The sequence below is a fragment of the Capricornis sumatraensis genome, chromosome 3 (genome assembly GCF_032405125.1).
Source record: "Capricornis sumatraensis isolate serow.1 chromosome 3, serow.2, whole genome shotgun sequence".
NCBI classification, from domain to species: domain Eukaryota; kingdom Metazoa; phylum Chordata; class Mammalia; order Artiodactyla; family Bovidae; genus Capricornis; species Capricornis sumatraensis.
In genome coordinates, this window is record NC_091071.1 from 32081112 (window position 1) to 32093277 (window position 12166).

Here is a 12166-nt window from a genome sequence, read left to right on the forward strand (position 1 = left end):
GTTGCAGGCTCTCTTCCTGGGGGCCCGGGTCGTCTGGGAGAGGCAGGCTGGTTTCCCTGCATGGGCCTGGGAGGCAGCCAGCAGTGTTGCACCTGCTGCCAGGCCCGGGAGGCCTCAGGGGGGTGGTGGCTGCCTTTGCAGGGCCCCTGGCCACGCTGAAGGACGCCTACCTGGAGGTGACGGTGCAGCCCCTGGATGGTGTATGGCGAGAGCGGGCAGAGGAGGCCCTGCGGCAGCTGCAGGCCTGGGTTTCCGGGACGCCAGGCACCTGGGGGTCTGGGCCCCTTGGGGCAGTGCTGGAGGCCACAGGGGGCGCCCTGGAGCTGGTGAGGTGGGGCACAGGGGCGGGAGGCGGCCTCTCAGGTGGGGATGGCCCTGACTGCTCTTGCGGTCCCCACCCCATCCAGGCCACCCACCGGATGCTGTCTTGGGCCGACGCCACGCTCTCACGGGCACTGAGGCGGCTCTGCAGACCCCTGTTGCACCTGTACAGCTTCTCGGCCAGGTGACTCCTCCCCTCTGAGGCCCTGCCCCATGCCAGGCACACCTTCTACCTCATCCGCTCCCCTTCCAGAGGCATTTTCATCCCCACTTTACAGATCAGAAAACTGAGGTCTGGTCTTCATTCTGCAGATATTTTACAAGTGCTCTCTCTGAGCAGGTGGGGTTTTAGATGCTGCAGATGCAGTGGTGAGTGGGACAGGTTCTGGCCCTCCCCCTGGCTGCCTGGGGAGACAGTGACCAGGTTATCTGCCCCTCAGGGGCGGCAAGCCTTCCTATAAATGGCCTGATAAGTGATGTGTACAGGTTTTGTAGCTAGCTGGCCCCTCATGTAGCCTTGGTCTTTTGTTTCTGTTAAGAATTCTTTGAACATATCAAAACCATTCTTAGCTTGTAGGCTGTCCAAAAACAGGACACAAGCTGGATTTGGCTATAGACCGTAGTCTACCCACCTTTGAGGTAGTGTGTGTGCCAAGTCACCTTAGTTAGGTACGACTCTGTGACCCTATGGACTGTGACCCGCCAGGCTCCCCGGTCCATGGAATTTTCCAGACAAGAATACTGGAGTGGGTCACCATTCCCTTCTCCGGGGGATCTTCCTGACCCAGCGATCAAACCCATGTCTCTTACGTCTCCTGCATTGGCAGGCAGGTTCTTTACCATTAGTGCCACTTGGTAAGCCCCTGAGCTAGTATGTTATCTAAATGCCACAGGAAAAAAAAAAAGGACATGGGGGCGTTTTTTAAACATTAATCTTTAAATGAATTGATTAGTTTGGCCATGTGGTGCAGCATGCTGGATCTGAGTTCCCGAACCAGTGACTGAACCCACGCCCCTGCAGTGGAAGCGCAGAGTCTTAACCGCTGGACTGCAAGGGAAGACGCCGATGGGGGCATTTTAAAGAGTGAGGCCATGGTTGGCTTCAGTGAGAAGGCAGCATTTGAGCCTTGAGGGGCGAGGAAGTGAGCTGGGTGGAGTCATGGGAAGAGAGTTCCAGGAAGAGGGCAAAGCCTGTGCAAAGGCCTGGGGGAGCAAATGCGCCTGCTGCTGGAGGAGTATGAAGGAGGCCAGGGGGAGCTGGAGTGGAGGGGAGCAGTTAGGGAGATAACGGGCCTCTGGAATGCACAGGAGGTTTCGAGCTGAGGAAGGACATGCTCTGCCTTTCATTTGATAAGATCCCTCTGGCCCCCATGTAGAGAATAAAGACTGGGGGCAGGAAGCGGGGGACAGAAGTGGGGAGCCCAGTTTAGAATGGTCCAGGCAAGATGGGAGGGTGGCTGCACCGGGCAGTGGCAGCCATGGAGGAGCGTGAGGCAGTCAGACTCTGAACAAGCCTGTAGGACTGGCTGACAGATTGGATGTAGGTGGTGAAAGAGAAGAGGCAGGGATGACTCCAAGGGTTCTGGCTTTGATATTGAAAGGGTGGAGGGTTCATCTGTGGAGTAAGGGGGGTGACTAGGGTACAGGGATCAGCTTAGAGCTTTTTTCGTTGCCTATGGCTGCTGTAGCAAGTTACCACAAGTTCAGTGGCTTTAATGCAACACAGATGCATTATCGTGTGGTTCCAGGGGTCAGAATTTCAAAATGAATTTCAGGTTCTTTCCTTCCCTTTTCCAGCTTCTACTGGCCACCTTTCCTTGGCTCGTGGCCCCTCCTCCATCTTTAAAGCCAGCAGTGGAGCAGCTTCTCCCCTCTGACCTTTGTCCTTATAGCTTTCCTCTGATCCTCCTGCCTCTTACAAGGTCCACTGTGATTCCAGTGAGCACATGTTTAACCCGTCTCAGAATCTTTAGTGTGGTCACACCTACATAGTCCCTCTGGCCACCTAAGATGATGTAGCCTTTCAGCGGCTTGGGCGTCTTTGGGGCTGTTGTTCGGCCTGCTGTGCTGGAAGTGGGTGGCGTGGGGCTCCTTTCTGGCCTGTTGAATTTGAGTTGCCCTCCGGACACCCCACTGAGGCAAGCTGTCTTTCTGAGGCCTGGGCCATCAGGCACTTTGGGAAGGGTCAGGAGGCCTTCATGCTGGGGTCTCCCAGCTCCTCTGTGCTCCCTCCAGGGACTGCTCAGTGGTGGTAACGCTGCCGATGCTGCCGGCAGGGGACGAGTCCCTGGATGTGGCCCGCGTGACCAGCCACCTGGTGGAAGAGCTGCTGCTGCGGCCACTCCAAGCACTGTACGGGACCAGCGTGCTGGCCGAGTACCACCGGCTCAAACATGGCCTGCTGGGGGCCCCCTCTGGATGTAAGTCCTGCGCTCCTCCTCTCTGGGAGCCCCTCTGCCCTTTGGGATGCAGCGGCCTGACCTGGCAGGGACAGATGGACAGTGGGACCATCCCCTGCTACTACAGGGACACCCTAGCATCACGGGCTGGGCCCATCTGCTCCCAGGCTGAGTGCTGAGGCTACTGGGCTTCCCAGGGTCACACAGGACTAAGGCTGGGCTTCAGATCCAAGGCATTTGTCCAGAAAGTCACAGCCTGAGCCTGAAGCCCAGCACGGAAGCATGGCGAGTGAATGAGGACCAGGCCAGCTCCCTCTGGGGGGGACTATGCAGGAAAAGCATAAAACAGACCTCCAGTTGCAGCCAGAAGGCCACTAATCGAGTCCAGACTGTCAGGCAAGACTTCGAGCCAGAGGCAGGGCCAGGAGCAGTCACAGCTCTGGGGGCTGGGACCGCCTGGGAGTTTGCATTCTCTCCTCCGAGTGTGTGCTGGCGACCCGTCCCACCTCTCTGCCACTGGGAGGGGGAACGTGGCTCACTTGGGAGGTAACGGGTATATGCCTTTGGCACCCGGGAGGGTCTCAAGTCGGTGGGCAGGGCTTGGCAAGGAGTGGTGGGTAGCCTGGGGGGGGGGGGTCTTGTGATCACACAGGTGAGGACAGGTGGGAATGCGGGCAGGTGGGAGCCACCGGAGTCAGGGGTACTTGTCTGGCAGGCAGTGGGGCAACCGGAAACAGCATGGTCCCCAGGTTCCACATGTGTGATCTGGGGTCGGCTTATGACCTTTGGCTCTGACACCTGACAGAGGGACCCTCCTTGTGAGGCTACCATGGGCTGGCCTGGGTGTGTGTTCAACAGACGGGGCTTCTCTTATCTGCTCCCTACCCAAGCCTCTGCTCCTCTGCTGGCCGGGTAGGTCAGAACTGCCCTGTCTCAAGCCCCATTCTGCTCACTGTGAAGAGGGCAGGGCCTGGCCCAAGTGGTACCTCCCTCCTGTGGGACGGAGCCTTTGTACTTTTTCTTAAAATAGTGAATGTGTCTCTTTGCTGTAGCTTCAGTGAGGTTACAGTCCACCTGCTACCCAGGTCTTTTTTGAACTGTGGGTACAATTCAACAAATTCTGACCTTCTGTCAACGGTGACAAGAAATGAGAGACAGATGGAAAAATGCCATTTGCATTCATCTTTATAAATAAAATGACGTGGTCAGTTCAGTTTGGGGGCAAAGGTGTGGTTCAGTTCAGTTTAGTCGCTCAGTTGTGTCCAACTCTTTGCGACCCCATGAACTGCAGCACTCCAGGCCTCCCTGTCCATCACCAACTCCCGGAGTTCACCCAAACCCATTTCCACTGAGTTGGTGATGCCATCCAACAATCTCATCCTCTGTCGTCCCCTTCTCCTCCTGTCTTCAGTCTTTCCCAGCATCCGGGTCTTTTCAAATGAGTCAGTTCGCAGCAGGTGGCCAAAGTATTGCAGTTTCAGCTTCAACATCAGTCCTTCCAATGAACACCCAGGACTGATCTCCTTTAGGATGGACTGGTTGGATCTCCTTGCAGTCCAAGGGCCTCTCAAGAGTCTGCTCCAACACCACACTTCAAAAACATCAATTCTTCGGTGCTCAGCTTTCTTTATAGTCCAACTCTCACATCCATACATGACCACTGGAAAAACCATAGCCTTGACTAGACGGACCTTTGTTGGCAAAGTAATGTCTCTGCTTTTTAGTATGCTAGGACTGAAGCGACTTAGCAGCAGCAGCAGCTAGGCTGGTCAAAACTTTCCTTCCAAGGAGTAAGCGTCTTTTAATTTCATGGCTGCACTCACCATCTGCAGTGATTTTGGAGCCCAGAAAAATAAAGTCAGCCACTTTCCCCATCTATTTGCCATGAAGTGATGGGACCGGATGCCATGAACTTCGTTTTCTGAATGTTGAGCTTTAAGCCAACTTTTTCACTCTCCTCTTTCATTTTCATCAAGAGGCTCTTTAGTTCTTCTTCACTTTCTGCCATAAGGGTGGTGTCATCTGCACATCTGAGGTTATTGATATTTCTCCCAGCAAGGAACCTGGTGTAAATCCTTTTGTTGTTTTCTGAAGTATGGATGTCACTGATTTACAATATTGTATTAATTTCTGCTGTACAGCAAAGTGACTCAGTTATACATATGCTTTTTAAAAATATTCCTTTTCATTTATGGTTATTGATATGGAATATAGCTCCCTACGCTGTCCATACACGCGTAGTTGATCTATCCTACATGGAATAGTTTGCGTCTACTGATCCCAACCCCAGTCCTTCCCTGACCCCTCCCCTTCCCGCTTGGCCACAGTGAGTCTGTTCTGTGGATAGGCTCATTTGCGTCATGTTTTGGATTCCTCATGCTAGTGACATATGGCATTTGTCTCTAACTGTTTATTTTATATTGGACTATAGTTGAGTAACAATGTTGTGTTTGTTTTAGGTGGACAGCAAAGTGATTCAGTTACACATGTGCACGCATCTTGTTGTTTAGTCTCAAAGTCATGTCCAACTCTTTTGCAATCCCATAGACCGCAGCCCGCCGGGCTGCTCTGTCCATGGGGTTTCCCAAGCAAGAATACTGGAGTGGGTTGCCATTTCCTTTTCCAGGAGCTCCTCCTGACCTGGAGATCAACCCTGCATCTCCTGCACTGGCAGGTGGATTCTTTATCAGGAAGCCCATACATATATCTTACTCGTTTTCAAATTCTTTTCCCATTTAGGTTGTTACATAATATTGAGCAGAGCTCCCCGTGCTATATAGCAGGTCCTTGTTGTAGGTCATCCGTTTTAAATATAGTGGTATGTATTGGGTTGGCCCAAAAGTTCACTCTGTAACATCTTACAGAAAAACCCAAAAGATCCTTTTGGCCAACCCAGTACATGTCAGTCCCAAACTCTCGTAACTGTCCCTCCCCCTACCCGTCCCCTCCGGTGTCTGTAAGTTCATTGTCTAAGTCTGTGAATCTCTTGCTCTTTTGTAAGTAAGTTCATTTGTATCACTTTTTTTTTTTTTTAAGATTCTACACATAAGATATGTCTGTCTTTCTCTGACTTCACTCAGTATGGCCATCTCTGGGCCCATCCATGTTGCTGCACATGGCATGATTTCATTCTTTTTAATGGCTGCTACTCCACTGTATACACGCACCCCATCTTCTTTATTTGTTCATCTGTCGATGGATGTTTGTTTCCATGTCTTGGCTCTTGTGAACGGTGCTGCTATGAACACAGGGCTGCATGTATCTTTTCGGATGAGAGTTCTGTCTGGATATATGCACAGGAGTGGGATCGCTGGATCACGTGGTAATTCTATTTTCACTTTTCTGAGGAACCTCCATACTTGTTTTCCATAGTGGCTGCATCAACTTACATCCCCACCAACAGTGTAGGAGGGTTCCCTTTTCTCCATATCCTCTCCAGCATTTACGGTAATTTTTCATGATAGCCATTTCGACCGGTGTGAGATGGTGTTTCATTGTAGTTTTGACTTGCATTTCTTGAATTATTAATGATGTTGAGCATCTTTTCATGTGCCTGTTGGCTATTTCTTCTTTAGTGACATGTTTATTTAGGTCTTCTGCACATTTTTCTATTGGGTTTGGGTTTTTTTTTTTTTTATATTGAGCTGTATGAACTGTTTTATATTTTAGAAATTAAGCCCTGGTCGGTCACATCGGTTTGCAAACATTTTCTCCCATTCTGTATGTTGTTTTTCCATTTCATTCATGATTTCCTTGGCTGTGTAAAAGCTTGTTAAGTTTGATCAGGTCCCATTTGTTTCTGCATATTTCTATCGCCTTAGGAGGCTGCAGGTCGTCCATTTAAAGTGTCCGATTCAGTGGCCACTGTGCATCCATCAACAAGGTCAACTACAGAACCTTCCTCACCCCCAAAAGACACCCTGCATCCCTTAGCTGTCTGTCCCCATCCCCAGTCCACTTTCCGTCTGTGGATCTGCCTGTTACAAACTGTATGAACAGAATCATGTAACATGTGCCCAGGCTTCTCACTCGGAGTTTCCAAGGGTCCCCAGTGCTAAAATGTGCACCACCCCTTGGTTCCTTCTTGTTGCCCACTTGGCTGTAGACTGTTCACCTCGGGGCATCCCTAGAGCTCAAGTTGTCTAGAAGCTGGGGTTCCTGGAGACAGACCCCACTCCCCAGGTGGGCTGCCCCTGAGGACACCAGCCAAGGAGCAGGGACACCCTGGGCTGCCCTGTGGGCTCCAGGTCCCCCACCACCCCACAGCCAGCACAGTGGGCCCCACTCACCCTGCCTCTGGCTTCTTCTCCCCAGACCACGCTGTGGTGGCCGGGGCCAGGTACGTGGTGACCTTTGACGGCCGGGTGTGGGGCATTGGGGACCACTGTGGCAGCCTGCTGCTGGCCCAGGACTTTGCTCACGACACGTTCTCGCTGATGCTAAACCAGGCGGGCTCGGGGCTCACATCGCTGACCATGGGGCTGAACCACACCATCCTCGCCCTCTACCCCAGCCTGAAGGTGAGCCTGGCGAGCGGGGTGGGAAGGTCACCGGCCATCTTTCCTGCTTCCTGCCATGTCCACACGCATGTGCCCCGTGGAGCCTGTCCTAGCCCCTGTCTGGTCCACAGACCTACAGGCTGTATAGCAACTCCCTGCCTGGGGAGAGCTGTCTGGACAGGGACCTGCCTCCCACCAAGACCAGGAGGGACAACCCCAGGATTGAACTGACCAGTGAGGATGGCGTCTCCATCACCTGTGACGTCCCTGCTGGCCTCTGCAGCCTGACTCTGAGCATCTGGCAGCACGGTGGGTCTGGGCCCCCGCTGGCAGCCTCTGAGTCAGTGCAGTCAGCTTCTGGGGCTGAGGCTGACTGACCTCAGTGGGCAGTTACTCCGTGTCCTTGGGAGGGTGAGGGTGGGAGGCCCAGGGATGCTTTTGGGCCTCTGCTGGTCCTGGGGGTTCACAACCTGAGCAGATATCAGAACAGCCCAGAACTGGAAGAGGTGCAAAGCTCATCTCTTCCAGCTTTGATCACGGTCAGTGCTGGGACAGCCCCTACCTCAGGGAGTGCGTGCACGCTAGGTCGCTTCAGTCATGTCTGACTCTGCGACCCTATGGACTATAGCCCGCCAGGCTCCTCTGTCCATGAGATTCTCTAGGCAAGAGTATTGGAGTGGGTTGCCATGCTTTCCTCCAGGGGGGATCTTCCTGACCCAGGGATCGAACTGAGGGGTGTACAACTCTGGATGCAGCCAGCTGGTTGACAGCTGCCCTGTTTTAGGAGCTGCACTGCATGGTCAGCTCCTTCTCCTTTGATCCCTCCACTGTTGTCCCCTGGGACAGGTGACCCACGTTATGCTGCTCACCCCCATGTCCCCATCCTCGAGCAGCGGTGCCAGGTTTTGAGCCCCGGGCTCTGACCCTACGTTCTGCCCTCTCCCCTTGACCTGGTTGGACCATCCCAGGAACACTGAAGACCTTGCATCCCGGCCACTCGGGAGAGGGCCAGTGGACAGGGAAGGGCCCGGGAGGGGAACAGACACTTCCTTCACCATCCTTATTCTCCTCTCCCACTGGAGAGAAGGTTCAGAGCCAGGGCTGGTGTTTAGGGAAGTCACCCTTGGAGGACGCAGGGTCTGGCCATGCCCATGACCCTGGCCAGCAGGCTCTCACAGCCCGTCCTGCCTTCCCTGCCCCACAGGCCTGTCTGCCGGCCTCCTGGGCACCAATGACAACGAGGCTGGCAATGAGCTGATGCTGCCGGACGGCACGGTGGCCAACAGCCTGGAGGAGTTCGCCCTGGCCTGGCAGGTGAGCTGCTGGCCAGCCCGCCCTTCTGCGGGCCTGGGCATCATCATTAGGATACTGGGGGTGGATAGGGAACCATCCGTGTGGATTGGCCGTGCACCTGAGCAGCGTGGGGACCTCATCTCCGGGGCTTCAGAGGTTCTCCATCCTAGTCCAAGGGGGTGGTGGTCCCCTCCTGTGGCTGGGGCACTCAGTGGAGGCGCCCAGGAGACAGAGGTCCAGGCAGGAGGCCTGAGTCTTGCGTTCACGCCCCCAGGTGGCTGGTGACTGCAGAGCCGTGGAGAAGACTCAGCCGGCGTGCCTGGAACAGAGCCCCACCTGCCAGGCCTTCTTCCACGACCCCCACTCCAGCCTGGCGAGCTGCTTCGGAGTGGTGAGTGTGCGGCCGCGGAGGCCCTGCAGCAGGTGGACCGCAGGGCGGAGGAGGCCCTCGCCCTGATATAGCCTATGCCCCTCCTCTGTGCTACTCCCCGGGGTGTGGTGGGCAGGCACACTGACTCTGGGTGCCGGATTTCAGGTGGACCCAACACCCTTCCTCAGCCTGTGCACCCGGGACACCTGTGGCACCCAGGAGCGCCAGCCTGCTTGCACCCTGGCCGCCGCCTATGTCCACCTGTGTGCCAGGGACTTTGTGCCCATGGACCTGCCTCCACAATGCGGTGAGTGGCCGCGCCAGCAAGCACTCTGACCCCCTGCTTCCATCCCGGAGGGAAAACCTATTCCTCTATCTTTGCTTCTGCCCCGAGGACACACAGTTGTTGTACAGTGAACTAAGAGGCAAAGCAAAGTTATGTGCAAAGGAGCACTTTTTAGAAAAAATTTAACTTTTATTTGGCTGGGCCAGGTCTTCGTTGTGGCACATGGGCTCCAGCTCCCTAACCAGGGAAGTCCCTGGAGTTATTAAGAAAGTTACTAAGAAAGACAAAAAGAGGCCCCAAACTCGGTCTAGTGAGCCTGGTGACCTCTGGTGCAGGAGACGAGAGCTTGGGGAGGTCAGGCAGCTGTAAAGGCAGTTGCTGAAAATCATAGCCACAGGCCTTCCCTTAGATGTGAATGTACACACCCTACAAGGTCTGGAAACCCTCAGGCACACCTGCAACCAAGTCGTGTGCGATTCCCATGGCTCGTGTCCCACTACCCGGACTGCAGCAAACAGTGGCCGTGGGTCCCTGATACTGGAGCAAGTGTTCGTGACACCTGTAAAAGGACAGTTAGGCAGGCTTTACTGGGGGTCTGGAGATGCAGGGACCACTGCAGTAGGGGCAGAAAGACTGGGCTCATTTCTTAACAAGGAGAAGTGGGCATTTAGAGTCCAGCAGCAGGGGGGAGAGGGGGTCAGTGGATGGAAGATTACTAAAAGGAAAGATCAGGGGTCGGGGAGATTCTGGCTAAACTGACCTAACAGAAATGTTGCTGAAGGCAGGCTAGGCAGATCAGACATCACCCAGTTGCAGAGGTCAAGGTGATCAGCTCTGGAAGATCCTGATAAAGGGACTGACCTACTGAAACTGGACAACGAAGACATGAAGCCCAAAAGTCAGGACCTAGTTGAGAAGAGTTCTAAAGGAGCCTGAGTAGAGTCTGGTCAAGGAGAAAGTCTTTCTCTAAGACTTTTGGATGCTAGAATGAAAGATTATCAAAGATAAGCACAATTTCAGAACTGATTTCTAGAAATGAAAAAATATTCACAGAAATTTAAGACAACACATTATTGAACCAGGCGATTTTTCCAGAAACCAATGCCTGGGGCTGGCAATTTGTTATGTAAGTAAATATTGATAGGTGTCAATATTCTATAACATTTTATAACATTTAGGTAACAAAAACATATTAATTCGTCTCTGGTCAGTAAGTTGCTAATAGCAAAAGAGAAAATTAACTGGAAAATATGACAAGAGGAAGATGAAGTAAGAATTTTAGAATGAGAAAGTTCTCAGATCCAGGAAGCACAGTGAGACTCCCCGGGCAGTCCAGTGGTTAAGACGCCAAGCTTCCAACCCAGGGCACGTGGATTTGATCCCTGGTCAGGGGACTAAGATCCCACATGCTGTGTGACACGCCCAGCCCCCACAAAAAAGCACAGTGTTTCCCAAACACTGTAAATAAACCTCTACCATGATGCATGGAACTGTGGAAAACCCAAGCAGAGGTCCCCAAAGCCACCAAAACGAATGGAAAAGAGGTGATTTTTCAAGGAACCATTCTCTTACCAGCAATGACAGAAGATGGTGGAATAAGTCTTTATAGCATTAAGAGAAAATAATTGTCAACTTATATTCTATGCCCAGTTCAGGTGATATTTAAGATGGGACACTTCCAGCACTGAACTGCCTGAAAATGTCATTGGTGAGTTGTCCATTAGTGCTAAGGGACACGGCCGTGCACATTCATTCACTTGCTGTTTGTGGCTGCTTTTGTGCTGTGATGCAGAGTATTTGTGACCAAGACTCTCCAGCCACCAAGCCTAAAATATTTACTATCTGGCTCTTGACAGAAAACGTTGGCTGATCCCTGGTGTAGACCAAGGAAAGCAGAAGGAAATTAATGAATTAGGAAGAAATGAACAATAGGATGGTTCAAGAGAGGGAAAAAAAAGACGCACAAACAAATAGTGCTAGGAACAAGGAGCCAAAACGACAGGCTTCAAAAGGGGGCTCAACTTTGCTGATATCTTTCAAAACAAAGTATTGCCCAGAAAAATACAATCTGCCCAAACTGATTGGAGTAGGAATATTAAAAATCTAAAAGCATCTCATAGCTGTTAAATTCACTGCATCTGTAGGCTGAAATGCACCTCTGAAAACAACAGGTACAGTTTAGTGAAGAGCTGTTAGACATGACACCAAAGGCCTGATTCATAAAAGAGAAAAAAAATAATCAGTAAATCGGACTTCATCAAAATTGTCTGCTGTTGCCTGTCAGAAGAACGGGAGAACAAAATCCTGGGAGAAAATACTTGCAAAGCAGATACCTGACAAAGGACCCATATCTAGAATACAGGAACAAGTCTCAAAGTTTACCTGTGGATGAACCTAGAGCCTGTTATGCAGAGTGAAGTAAATCACAAAGAGAAAAACAATCAGATATTAATGCATACATACAAGGGCTAGGAGAAAGGTACTGATGAACCTATTTGTAGGGCAGGAACAGAGACACAGAGAGCAGACTTGTGGGCGCAGCAGAGGAAGGGCCAGTCGAGAGTGGCGCCGATGCGTATGCACCACCATATGTAAATGGCTGGCTAGGGGCAGCTGCTGCACAGCACAGGGCGCTCAGCTCAGAGCTCTGCCACGGCCTGGGGGTGGGGGGATGGGTGCGTGGAGGGGGCTCAAGAGGGAGGGGACATGTGTGTGCTCACGGCCGATTTATGCTGTATGGCAGAAACCAACCCAGCACTGTAAAGCAATTATCCTCCCGTTGAAAAGTTTCTATTGAAATATAGTTGATTTACAATGTTGTGTTGGTTTCAGGTGTACAGCGAAGTGGTTCAGTTTATGTGTGTGTGTGTATATTTATATATCACTCTTTTTAGGTTCCTTTCCGTTATAGTTTATGACACGATATTGAATTTAGTTCCCTGTGCTATACAGCAGGCCCTTGTTATCCGTTATATTTACATATAGTAGTGTGGATATA

General features: G+C 52.1%; 1 protein-coding gene across 1 annotated transcript in view; it reads left to right on the forward strand.

Annotated features, from left to right (window-relative positions):
* LOC138076182 (uncharacterized) overlaps positions 1-12166 on the forward strand; it is a 168243-nt gene that overhangs the window by 144826 nt on the left and 11251 nt on the right. Inside the window, exons 63-70 of the mRNA XM_068968400.1 lie at positions 142-326; positions 408-505; positions 2557-2741; positions 7035-7240; positions 7351-7528; positions 8424-8533; positions 8787-8903; positions 9048-9189. Of these exons, the coding sequence (XP_068824501.1) occupies positions 142-326; positions 408-505; positions 2557-2741; positions 7035-7240; positions 7351-7528; positions 8424-8533; positions 8787-8903; positions 9048-9189 (1221 nt within the window). The remainder of the gene's footprint in view (positions 1-141; positions 327-407; positions 506-2556; positions 2742-7034; positions 7241-7350; positions 7529-8423; positions 8534-8786; positions 8904-9047; positions 9190-12166) is intronic.